Source organism: Panthera tigris, chromosome D3 (genome assembly GCF_018350195.1).
Source record: "Panthera tigris isolate Pti1 chromosome D3, P.tigris_Pti1_mat1.1, whole genome shotgun sequence".
NCBI classification, from domain to species: domain Eukaryota; kingdom Metazoa; phylum Chordata; class Mammalia; order Carnivora; family Felidae; genus Panthera; species Panthera tigris.
The window spans coordinates 30175373-30187442 of record NC_056671.1 but is presented as its reverse complement, the minus strand read 5'-3'; the positions used below and the strand labels follow the sequence as shown (position 1 = coordinate 30187442).

Sequence of the window (12070 nt, the reverse complement as noted above, 5' to 3'; positions counted from 1 at the left end):
TCCCACGTACCATTCATGTTCCAAGTAAAGGCATCTCGCAGCTTCTGCCCGTCGATCTCCATGTCCAGCCGGATAGGGACCAGCACTTCAGGCTGGGAGGCATTCTCATGGATCACAGCTGGGTCGTGGTCATCAAAGCTGGAAGTGAAGAGGCAGCACAGTCAGCCAGGAGTGCCATGGGTCTCCATGCTCAGGGCTTCCCTCCCTGCACCGCCTGTCACTGCAAACCTGGCCGAAGGGGAAAAGCCCACTTTTTATGGGGACTTGTCAGCTAAGGGCTGAGACAGCAGAGATGAGGCAAGCAGGGGTCCTGGGGTCACAGAGGCAGTGCTCCATACTTCAAGGACACACAGGGAAGGGAGAGGGAGTTGCAGCCTTAGGCAGTGGGATATGACCTAGACATACCCTAAGAGGAAGATTTAAGCCCCAAAGCAGGTAGAACTTTCACTGGTAACTAGGAAAGAAAAGGTATCTCCAGAAGAGGAAATACTTGAGCAAAAGCCAAGGGGTGCAGGAGAGGTGAGGAACTATTGAGGAAGCACAGCCAGAGCACAGAAGATGGGGTGCAGACTGTGGGGGCGGGGAGTAGCATGGGTGTCCCAGTGCCCACACTTCTCCATCTTGGGCTACAGGATCCAGCCTCTCCCATGAGGGAGCCCCAGGAGAACCCAGGGCAAGGCAGTCCCGTGGTCATATCTGTATTTTAGGAAGACAAAGAAGGAAGACGCCGGGGAAGAGATGGAGGGAACGTTGGAGGGCAAGGGGACCCTAAAGGTGTCAGTGGAATAAAGCAGGCTGAGAATTACTCTTGGGAGGGACACAGATGACAAACAAGGAAAGCACACTGCATGCCAGACACCAATGCTCTAGGAAACATGGACAGGGAAAGGGACAGGAGTGCCAGAGACAGGAGCAGCCATTCTACCAAAGGGGAGGCAGCTCTGAGAAGTGACAGTCAGCCAGGGATGGGAAGGAAGGGAAGGAAGGGAAGGAAGGGAAGGAAGGGAAGGAAGGGAAGGAAGGGAAGGAAGGGAAGGAAGGGAAGGAAGGGAAGGAAGGGAGGGAAGGGAGGGAAGAGCGAAAAGGGGTCAGTCATGCGGATGTTGGTAAGGAGTGAGCTCTCGGCAGAGGGAACTATAAAGGCAGAAGCTTCTGGGTGTTCTGGGTGGCTCTGAAAGCAGAGAAGAGGTTCACATGACTGATGCAGAGTGACAGTGGCAGGGGATTAGGCCAGAGAGGAGGGGCCACTACACGGACTCCAGCCCTGGTGGGCATGTGACGGGGTATCTGGAAGACCTGCGTCCAGGAGAGGAGCCATCTGCCCTGGGTGAGGGGGCCCACATCTTAGGAGGAGCTGGCCAAGGGTGGTCCAACTCTGGACACGTGGAAGGCTGAGAAGGTAGGAATTTGCTGAGACCAGTTCTGTGGCTGGAGAAGGAGGAAGAGTCATGGGGTTTTGGCCTGAGCGCAGGAAGGATGGGATTACTATGTCCCAGGATGGAGGAATCTGTAAGCAGTGTGTGAGATACCTGAGGACAGCGTGTAGGGGTGAGGCTAGGCTGCAGAGATGATAGTGGGGTGGGAACTTGAAAAATGCCCCCCAAAAGATATCTAGTCCTAATCCCTGGAGCCTGTGACCATTATATGGCAAAAGGGAGGGAGGGAACTTTGCAGATGTAATTAGGGATCTTAGGAGGAGATTATGCAAGTAGCCCTAAACCACAACACAAGCGTCCTTTAAGAGAAGGGCAGTTTCACACACACAGGAGGAGCCCGTGTGGCCACTGAGGCACATGCTGGTAATGCAGCCACAAGCCACAGAATGCCGGCAGCCACCAGAAGCCAGAAGAGGTGGGAACAGCTTGTCCCGCTGCCCCACCACGAGAGCCTCCAGAGGGAGTGGGGTCTGGCCAACACCTTGATTTTGCTGCACGGAAACTCCTGGTCCCAGAACGGTGAGAAATAGATTTGTGTTGTTTTAAGCCCCCCATTTGTGGTGATCTGCTCCAGCAGCCACAGGGAACTAACGGTGGGGTCTCAGTGGGATGGCGTTTGAAACCACAAGATAAGATCTCCAGTGCTTCCAGGAGCACTGGAGACACTGGGAAACAGGAGACAGCAGGGACACTAAAGCAGGCAGAGCTCGGAACTGAAGCAAGCCAGAAACCAGCTGTCCTAGAAGCCAAGGGGGAACAGTTTCAAGAAGGCAGCGTGTTTTAGGAAACACAAGGTCAAGGCAGAGGAGAGGAAGAGGCTAAAACATGTTTGAGGACTGAGGCAGAATCAGTGGAGGGTGAGGCGTGCTCACCACAGAGGGAAGGTTCTCTTCTTGTCCCGGCCCATGCGGTTCCTGTTGATGGTCGTGGAGCAGGGCACAGCATCCAGATGGTGGGAGCTATTGGGCAGGGTGGGCACCCATTGGCTGTTCCTCTTGGCTTTCTGTTCCCTGGAGAGACGTGAGAAATGCCCCTGCTCAGTCTAGGAGCCCGATACTGGCCATCAGACTCTAAGTCATGGTCAATGGATGCCCACTGCACCCCCGCCGGTGGTGAGCACTACGCACCCTAGACTCTGTACGTGTCTACTCCTCAGGCGCCCACTGGCACCCATTCACAGGCACCCAGGCTAGGGGAAGGGTACAGAGGGGACCCCAACACAGCAGAGCAGCCCCCAGCCCAGTGCACAAGTCACAGTGTAACATGCTATGTGCCAGGCATGACTCCATGAATGCACTCTCCCTTCTTGCGGAGAATGTGCACAAGGAAGCAGCTTCCCAGAGGAGCAGACCCTGGAGTAGAGCCTTAAGCATGGAGTTGGGGCTCACTAGGGATGGGGGTAGGGGAACAACTGGAATGGGGAGGGTGTTTCAGGAAGTGCATGGCCGGCAGAAGAGAGGAAGCACGGATAGATTGTTGCCTCAACTAGGGCTGGAGAGGTGGACATGGAGAGGGTCCCGATTAGGGGCAGGTGTGCTCCATGAGAAATGACTGTACTCAGCAGGCAGCTGGGAGTCCCCAAGGACTTTGAAGAAGGGAGAGACAAGATCAGACCATTCTTTTAGATATATGGGCCAGCCAGAGTATAACACTTCAATAATGCTTCTGCCTTGCAGGGGTCCAGACCAGTAGGGTATGAGAAGCTGGGTTAGTAAAAACTTTCTAGAAAGTGAGGCTCAAAGTAGTTTAAGTAACCCACATACCATCAAGGGTTCACTCTTCTGTCCAAATTACAGGTTGCTTTTACTACTAGGAAAATACCAAAAGGCTTTTTTATTTTAAAGATTTCTATTTTTGAGTAATCTCTGCACCCAACATGGGGCTCGAACTTACAAGCCTGAGATCAAGAGTCACATGCTCTCCTGACCAAGCCACCCAGGCACCCCCCAAAAGGCTTTTTTAATCTGAAGCTCCAGTGCTGGCTTTGAAAGGCAAGCGCTCGGGTTCCCACTATGCTCTGCACATCATTTTATCATCCTCGGACGCTGCCTTCCCTAACAAGTCTGAGCATTGTAAGGGCAGCAGCTGTGTGTCATTCACTTTTACATCCCCAACACCTGTACCACATCTCCTTCCATAACTGTTTGCTACAGTTTAAAGGATGTGACAGCAACCACTCAATTTCCCTTCCCTCACTGTCCTCACAGAAGGGATGAGGAGATGTGGCTTGCAGTCATTCTCTCCATGTGGTGGTGAGGACCAGAAGCAGTGGCCATGACCTGCCCAGGCCCCAGGCTCTTTGACTCTTTTCTCTTCTAAAGCTGGAACCACTGGGGTGCCTGGGTGGCTGTCAGTTGAGTGTCCAACTTTGGCTCAGGTCATGATCTCGCAGTCCATGAGTTCAAGCCCTGTGTCTGTGCTGACAGCTCAGAGCTTGGAGCCTGCTTCAGATTCTGTGTCTCCTTCTCTCTTTGCCCTCCCCCACTCACTCGCTCTCTAAGATAAATAAACATTAAAAAAAAAAAAAATTAAAGCTGTGACCACTTGCACCTCAGATGCTGTGGTCCCAGAGCACCCCTTGACTGAGGGTGGGGGCAGGGAGAGATTTACAGTACCAAACTGTAAATGCTGGGACTCAATCAAGTCTCCTGTACCCAAGTCTTGCTCAGATCTTATGACCAGCTTTACCAATACCAGAGGCCTGGGAAAAGGAGGAACTTGGAACTAATCTGGGCAGGGCTTAGAGCTACTGGGCCAGTGGTTTTGAATCCTGGCTGCAGACTCCCTCAGAGTGCGAAATTTCAAGTAGGAAAGCTCTGAGCTCCACCTAGACCAAGGGACTCCTGTCTCTGGAGAGGACCCAGGAAAATGGGTTCTTTATAACTTCCATGTGTGATACCAATGTAGCTGGGCCCATATTTGGGAACCTCAGGTCTAGACCACCACCTCTTTTCTGAGCCTCAGATCTAGACCACCACCTCTTTTCTGAGCCCAGGAATATGGGTTCTTTACAACTTCCATGTGTGATGCCAATGTAGCTGGGCCCATATCTGGGAACCTAAGGTCTAGACTGCCACCTCTTTTCTGAGCCTCCTAAAGCTGGCACTGAGGCTCCCCCTCCACCCTAAAAACTCCTGCCCTATCTCTGTAGTGATCTAGTTCATAACCAGGCCTGGGCTATTCTGCCAAACCTCTGTCAGGTAACTATCTCAAGTAGAGTGCAAGTTCTGTCAGACACAGTGAGTATGTCATACACCAAATCCGAGAATCTGGGTCACATAATTCAACCTTTCTTCTGCTACAAGTAGGTCTGCCCAAGGGAGGGGGACATCCAGCCTCTGCCTAGCCTGTCCAGTGATGAGGAGGGGAGGTGCTGGTCCTCCTGTGGGGCTGACTGGGCAGTGGGAAGGCGCTTCCTGAGCACAGAGCCCATGAAAGCAGCTTCTCGCGAACCTCAATGCCCAACTGGCAATGTAGTTTTGACCTCTGGGGTAACAGTACTCTCCTGCGTCAGCTGTTCTTCATATGACACGATCATCAAGAAGTGTTTATTGCCCCATAAAAGGTTCCTGGCTGACATGTGCAGACTTGAAAGCCCCAGCCATATGTACATCACTTCCTTCTGCCACTTCCCTAGGAAAGTCTAGCCATCCTTATGTTCTTACCGCATCCCTTGGGGAAAGAGGAATCTGCAGAGCACACATCTATAACACTGGCCAAGTTGGATGTGGGCCACCTTTACATGGGGGTTGTGGGGAGGATTATGAAAACAATTCAATAGTAAAGTTGAAAGAAAATCTGGAAAGAAATGATTTTTCCATAGCCACATCACTCGAAACGATAACCCTCCTCTCCCTCCTCCTCAGTGCCCCCGGGGTTTTGTGCATGTAAATGCACTCATTCTAGATATTCTGCACATCACTCAGGCGAACCACATTTCTGGCTGCCACAGGGTCTACTTAGTTATGACATAAACAATTACCTATCTATCCAGTCTACCTGCTTCCAAGATCTAGTCTATCCTGGTCTATGTCCTACTCTGTAATACCTTAGTCTATTCAGCTGGCTGTATCTTCACTCAGTCAGCCTCTCCCTAAGGCTGAACACTCAAGTGGCTCCATACTGTCCATTATTACTCACAATGCTACCTCCTACCATATAATAGTTTCTGTTGGTGGTGGTGTTCTTTGAAGTTATTTGTCTGGGACAGATTCTTAGGGGTGAAATTAATGGGTCAGACAATGAAAACAGGTTTGATGTCATGACCATGCCCGTGTACCAAAGCCTGTGCAGGGTGCTTGCGTGCCAACTCTACTGTATCTTCCCCAACTCTTTATGTCGATAGTTGCTTATCTGTTTTACTTTGAATTCTTAATGTTACACGAGGACAAACATCATCTCCTTATTTGTTTACTCCTTATGCTTCCAGGATGGCCCACCCTTTACCTATTTAGCTATTGGGGTATCCAGGTTTCTCTTATAAATCTGAATGAATCAAAACCAAAGAAAACTACCTATGAAAATGACGAAAAGAGGCACATGGGTGACTCAGTCAGTTGAGTGTCTGACTCTTGGGTTTCAGCTCAGGTCATGATCTCACAGTTCATAGGTTCGAGTCCCACATCAGGCTCCGTGCTGACAGTGCAGCGCCTGCTTGAGATTCTCTCTCTCTTCCTCTTTCTGCCCCTCCCCTGCTCAAACGTGTGCCCTCGCTCTCTCTCAAATAAACTTTAAAAAAATGAAAAAAATTTAAAAAATAAATCTGAATGAACAGACTCTACAACATAATCACCTCTCAATTACTTGTCTAATTATTACTGTAAATACTCTTTTTTAAAGGTTTTAAGCTCACACACTAAGATCTATTGCTCGTTTCTTTTGGGAGTTTATCTGGGCCACTCATTTTTCTGATAGATTAGTCCCACTTTCAAACCACTTCTAATGACTTTCCAGAACCCAAGACTTGGCTTTCGTGTCTTAGAAATTCCAGACACACAAGAAACTTGGCAATCTGGCTAAGACAATTTGTAAGCACAGCAGGTGAAGTGTTTAAAGGTATTTTGGTTCAATTTAACCGCAACCAGTTCTAGGGTATGAGAAAAATATCTGTGGGTGTTATCCTGAGAGCACGCCCTGGCTGGGAGTACATTACCTGAGGTAGGTGGGGGGTTCCGTGCTGATGGAGACGGCCTTGTACTTCTCATCATTGCCGTCCAGAATCTCTTCCACCTCTGAAGCTTTTAACAGCGTCACGCTGGTGGCCAGGGTTGTGTATCCATGATCTGTAACCAGAGACACCGCTGCGGTCACCCTGCTGGTGGGGCAGCAAGAAGCAGCAGCCAGCAGATGCAGCACATCGAGGTCCTCACATGCAGGAGGGAAAAGCGAGTGTCAACCTTACTACTGCTGAATGCTGGCCTCTTCCAAAAGGGCAATCTGGACCGAGTGCTTTAGAGGTCCTACTGAGAAAACACTCCCATGGGATTTACTTGCACTGATTTGTCCCAGGAGCACTGGCTCCGGGCACAGGGCAGCAGCAGCTACAGTGCAGCATGGCCAACGGGGAAAAGGGGGGGCTCCAGAGTGATACCACCAGTGGGAAGAGGTCTGACACCAACTGCAATCCATGACACGAAGCAAAGTGGAGAGATGGAATGAAAGATGAAAAATACTTTTCTTTTAAAACAAGAGCCCAGAGAGTTACAAAGAGCTGCCTCACACCCAACATGAATTCCCGGCACCGTGCAGTCAACACGTGCTATCTGGGAAGCAGGACAGATTCTAGGCAACTCGACCCACAGCTCTTCTAGGGAACCTCGGTCAAGAGCTGCTACCTGTCTGCAGGTCCAGACTGGCTTCTCCTGGAGAAACAAACCGGTTATGGGGAAGGTATCTCCAAAGCACAAGGCAGAAGAGTCACTGAGACTTCACCTGAGGCTTGCAGAGGGGAAAGCAAAGCTAGGAACTCACTGCGTTAGTGACTGGTGCTCCACTGGGGGACAGAGGGAGGATAAAAAGGAGACTTTTTAAAGCGAGTGAGTGGAAATGTCATAGCAGCAGATAAAAAAAGAGGCCCCGGCTCCTGCATTAAAAGAACCACTACTTTGCCCACAGTGGACAAGACCACAGCAATACCTACAGACACAACCAAACAGGACAGACTGTGAAGTACACACACACACACACACACACACACACACACACACAAGGCTTCAGGCAGAGTCTTCACCCAGGCCCAGGGCAGCTCTCTGTAAGGGGCCACAGCCGAGTCGAAGCAGTTTCGCCACCTGCCAAACATCGCATAGCATCCGAACCAAAACGTACAGTGAGACTCCCCTGATGGAGCCCTCGGAGCATCTGAAGAGCATCTTCTGAAGAGCCAAAGCACACTTGGCTCTCTAGCATCAGGCAGCTCACCCGCCAAGCCCCAGGCACACACCTCAGGCACACCACGCAGGGACATGCACATGAGCTCTAGCACACTGGCTGCCAGAACGAAGTGCTACGGGATGGAGGTGCTCTGGGAAGCAAAGCGGTGAAAGCCCCAGAGGGGAGTGGGAGCTGGGGCCACCACCCGCCACTCGGGCTGCATGGAGGGTGACTATGGCGACACGCCCACGGCAGATGGCAGAGCATCACAGCATTCCTAAAACGTTTTGAGACCAACATGTCTTCACAGCACCCATTACTGTCCCAGACTTGCCCCCCTCACGCTCCCCCCACACACCCCCCCCCCCCCACCTGGCCCTGCTGAAAATACCTGACAAAGGACCCCTGGCTACCTGAAGCTGCTTTGTCGCCTGAGTTGCATAGCGTGCTCTGCAGCGACTCTGCCCCTCACGTGCTCCTGCCACGCTAAGGTCAGGGCTGCAGTGAAGACACTCTGGAGTGAAAACGTTTTAACTTCATGACATAAGCGAGTGGTTTTGAAACAGGTTTACAAACCCTCGTGAAGACGCACCCTTAGTGTTAGGTTTTGTTTTTTTACCATGTGACGATGCAACTATTTTCTTCCTCTCTTCCACAGTGGCTAGTCGCCTCCAGAGTGAGGGGTATCTCTTGTACAGAGAACCTCGGAACATACGGAGGTAGTTTCCCACCTATGGGTAAAGCAAGAAGGCTCATTATGAGGGTCACATCTTGATGCAGAAAGGGAGGGTCCTGGTGCAGAGGCTCTGCCGACCGAGTAACAGAGCACAAGCTGGCCTCCAGGCACCAGGCTTTCTGCAGCCATAGAAACACATTCTGCTGACATCAAGGGTTCAATAGCAGTGCACATCTGGCCCACATCTGCCTCTCTAGGCGGGGGCAGTACCATCTGCATCCTAACGACAGGGCTAAGTTCCAAAAGGCCTGACCAGGCGCTTCTGGGGCAGACCCCCAGAACTCACTGAGACGCTCAAAGTGATTCTGACTTTAAACTAAGGATCCCGAACACTTTCCAGAAATGTAAGGCCCCTTTGACTTTCTTTTATCTTAAGAACAAGACTTTGATATTTTTATGATGCCATAAACACCAAAAAGGTCTTTTAATTTTAGACAGATGTAGGATAATTTCCCCCATGGCCCCTGTTGCTTTGTTTAGTAACAAACTCAAACCAGGAACACCAAAAGAATTTTCCGAGAGTTTAAAAAACACTTACTGGCAATCACCAGATTGCTATATAAATCACTATTGCCTCAAACAATAGCTTCGGTTTATCTATAACAGATACTCAAAGTATAACTTCTTTAATGAAAAGAAACCTAGTCTCAAAGTTTTTATAAAGAAACTCAATTATTTCACTGACATTGCAAAAATGACCACTCGAGTCAAAATGACCACATGGCAAAGGACAGCCAGTGGACTGGGTGCCACATGCTGGTTCCACCTGTGACTGGGAATCACCTCCCTTTTCTGGGTCTCCTTACTCACCTGTCAAATGCTGAGCAATTCTGAACTTTGCCCCACGAAGCACCATTTCTATTATTTTTCCCATTTACCTACCCAGCACAGTATGTTTATTAAATGTGTTTCTCCATTTTTCATGAATCAAAGATTTTTATGATCGACAACCAGAGCTGCTGAACAGCCTAACAGAAGAATGGCCACAGGGGTGCCTGGGTGGCTCAGTGGGTTAACTGTCCAACTATTGATTTTGGCTCAGGTCACGATCTCAGGCTTTGCTGAGTTCGAGCCCACATCAGGCTTGGGATTCTCTCCTTCTCTCTCTCTCTCTGCCCCTCCCCTGCTCACACACACTCTGTCTCTCAAATAAATAAACTTATCGCAGGTCCTATAGTGCTCCAGGACGCCTAGATCCTTCCCAAGACCCCTGAACTTTGGAGACTGGAGCTTGCCTTCCTGGGTTTCCCCCAAACCAACCTGTGCCCTCTCTGGACCTGTTTCCCAAATGTAAAATGAAGGTGTGAACCTGGGGATTTCTTAGGGTCCTCTCAGCTCTGTGACTCTGGCTTAGTGAACACAGCTGCCTGCAGATGGGGGGAGAAGAGTGATACACGCACTTGCTGCAATCACACATGCCTTCCCAAAGCTGCTCCACAGATGTGGCATGGGGGCACTGGATGTGTTGCTATGGCTGACCCACCTCTCTGAATATGGTGCCTGTTTTCCAAGGGGAAGGGACCTGCAGGCCATCCACCACCCAACACTGTCACAGGAGCTTCTGGTTATCAAGAGTCAGCCTCCTGATCTTGAACCCTTCTCAGACCTCCGGAGGTTCAGCCTGGCACAAGAGAGTAGATGTCTCTCCCCTCTCCCATGTGGGACTCTATAGACTGGGTCTCAGGACAACTGTTCTTACTCAACAGGGCTGAAAGAGAAGACTGCAATTAGCCTTCTAGAAACGAAGGCATGTTACGGGGAAGATCTTGAGGCCATCAAGTCTAAGCATCTTCCACACATGAAAAAAGTTACCAGGATACAGACAGCTCTTCTTCCCATCTGGCTACATGCTCCCTCTCAATATACTCCACCTAATAAATGAAAGCTTCCTTCTCAAAAGTAGCACCCACTGAAAGTCAAAGCCAAACTGACTGCTTTTCCTGTCCATTAGATCGGTTAAAGGCTTCTTTAAACAATCTGCCCAGTATCATTTGGGAACTCCTCAAGTGCCTTCTATCCTACATTTAGGCAGCTTCCTACTGGTCAATGAGGATGACTCCAAGCTGTGGCACATGGATAGGCACTGACTCCACTTCCCCGGTAATATCTGAAGAGCAGCATTTATGTCATAACATGAAAAACGTATTGCATCCTGCCCTTTTTGTTTTATAAAAATTGGTGAAAAACGGAAACACTAAAGTCCTGATACTACTGACAACAGTGGTATCCTAACCTGATCCAACTAAAACAAGTCAGGAACCACAGAGGGTCATTCATTCATGCTATGTTCAGTTGTGAAGGGGAGAAAAAAAACTATTAAAAAAAAAAAAAGAATGAAACGTTGGCATAGGATACTGAACACCACTACAAGGAAAGACAACGCTGGGCATTCTGAAACTGCTTTAGCTCTCCAGGATTGGCACTTACCTCATTATACAGGAAAGACTCTACAGCTTGGTATTTGCACATCTGAACTGCATATCCCACAATTAAAAAAAAAAAAAAAAAGGAATATACACTAGCTGGGGATTGCTTTTGGATCAAAAAGGGGTAGTTTGAAGCAACCTGGAAAAACAGTAGACTTAGTACAAACTCCCCTTTGAAGGACGAGGTGTAGGGTTTTCTTAAAATCAGCTGTTCAGCTGACTCATAAAAATGCTGTCACTTCTGGTCAAGAATCAAAGATATTTAGAATCCTTTCCTCATAATTCTGAGTTAAATTCAAGATAGCCAAAGCGTCAACTGGTTCTGAACTGATCTAGCTCAGGGACTGGGGCCTTATCCACCCAAAACAGGATATCCATCCTCCTCCCTATTTCCTCATTGGTAAGTAACAGCAACCAACACTTTGCGAGATGAGACATCAGTAAACCCCATGTTTTCAATCTGAGATTTCACGATCCCAAACGCAGCAGTGGAGGAGGGATACAAGCGAAGCTTCCAAAATCTCTCCTCCAGGCGCCCCAGGGGCTAACCGAAACATCCCGTTTCTCTGCGGCTGGCTGGAGCTGTACCAACTCAGGATGGAACCAGTGGCTCCTCGCAGTGCCCTAAGCCCTGGCAGCAATGGCCGACCCCCACCAAGACGAAATGAGTAAGTAATCCCAGACAGCCGACGTGCGCGGGGCGGAGCCAGACAGGCCCCACCCCGCCCTGACGCAACGCGCGCACGCGCCCGCCCGCCGCGATGAATGGAGACGCGCGCTCCCGGCAAGCAGACCCGCCCCGAGGCTCCCGCGGGGCCGAGGCTGGGGAGGGTGAGGACGCGCGGCGGGCTACCTCAGAGCCGATCATGTAGAATTCTCCGTCGTCTTCTAGCTGGAACTTGACGGGCTTCTGCCCGAAGGTCTTGCTCAGCGCCATCATCATCATTTCGGCGGCGGAGGCGGGCGGCCGAGGCCGAGCTGCAAGGGATCGGGAGGACTGAGGAGGAGCCGAGCCTTGCCGAGCCGAGAACAGCCGAGACCGGGCGGCGAAGGGCGGACAGATCAGGTGCTAGAGCCGCCTCCGGGCTCTTCAGCCGCCGCCG

The 12070-nt window shown here is 50.3% G+C and overlaps 1 protein-coding gene across 3 annotated transcripts in view; it reads right to left on the bottom strand.

Annotated features, from left to right (window-relative positions):
* SMARCB1 (SWI/SNF related, matrix associated, actin dependent regulator of chromatin, subfamily b, member 1) overlaps nt 1–12067 on the bottom strand; it is a 34230-nt gene extending 22163 nt beyond the window's left edge. The window contains exons 1-5 of one of the 3 annotated variants that reach the window (XM_042963001.1): nt 11821–12067; nt 8398–8536; nt 6589–6718; nt 2309–2446; nt 11–138 (exon numbers count right to left, since the gene is read on the bottom strand). In XM_042963001.1, coding sequence (XP_042818935.1) covers nt 11–138; nt 2309–2446; nt 6589–6718; nt 8398–8536; nt 11821–11913 — 628 coding nt within the window. In that variant the 5' untranslated portion in view covers nt 11914–12067. Of the gene's footprint in view, nt 1–10; nt 139–2308; nt 2447–6588; nt 6719–8397; nt 8537–10968; nt 11627–11820 lie in introns of those variants that run through there. The other 2 variants (XM_042963002.1, XM_042963003.1) reach the window with 2 other exon arrangements.
* Nucleotides 12068–12070: the final 3 nt, after the last annotated feature.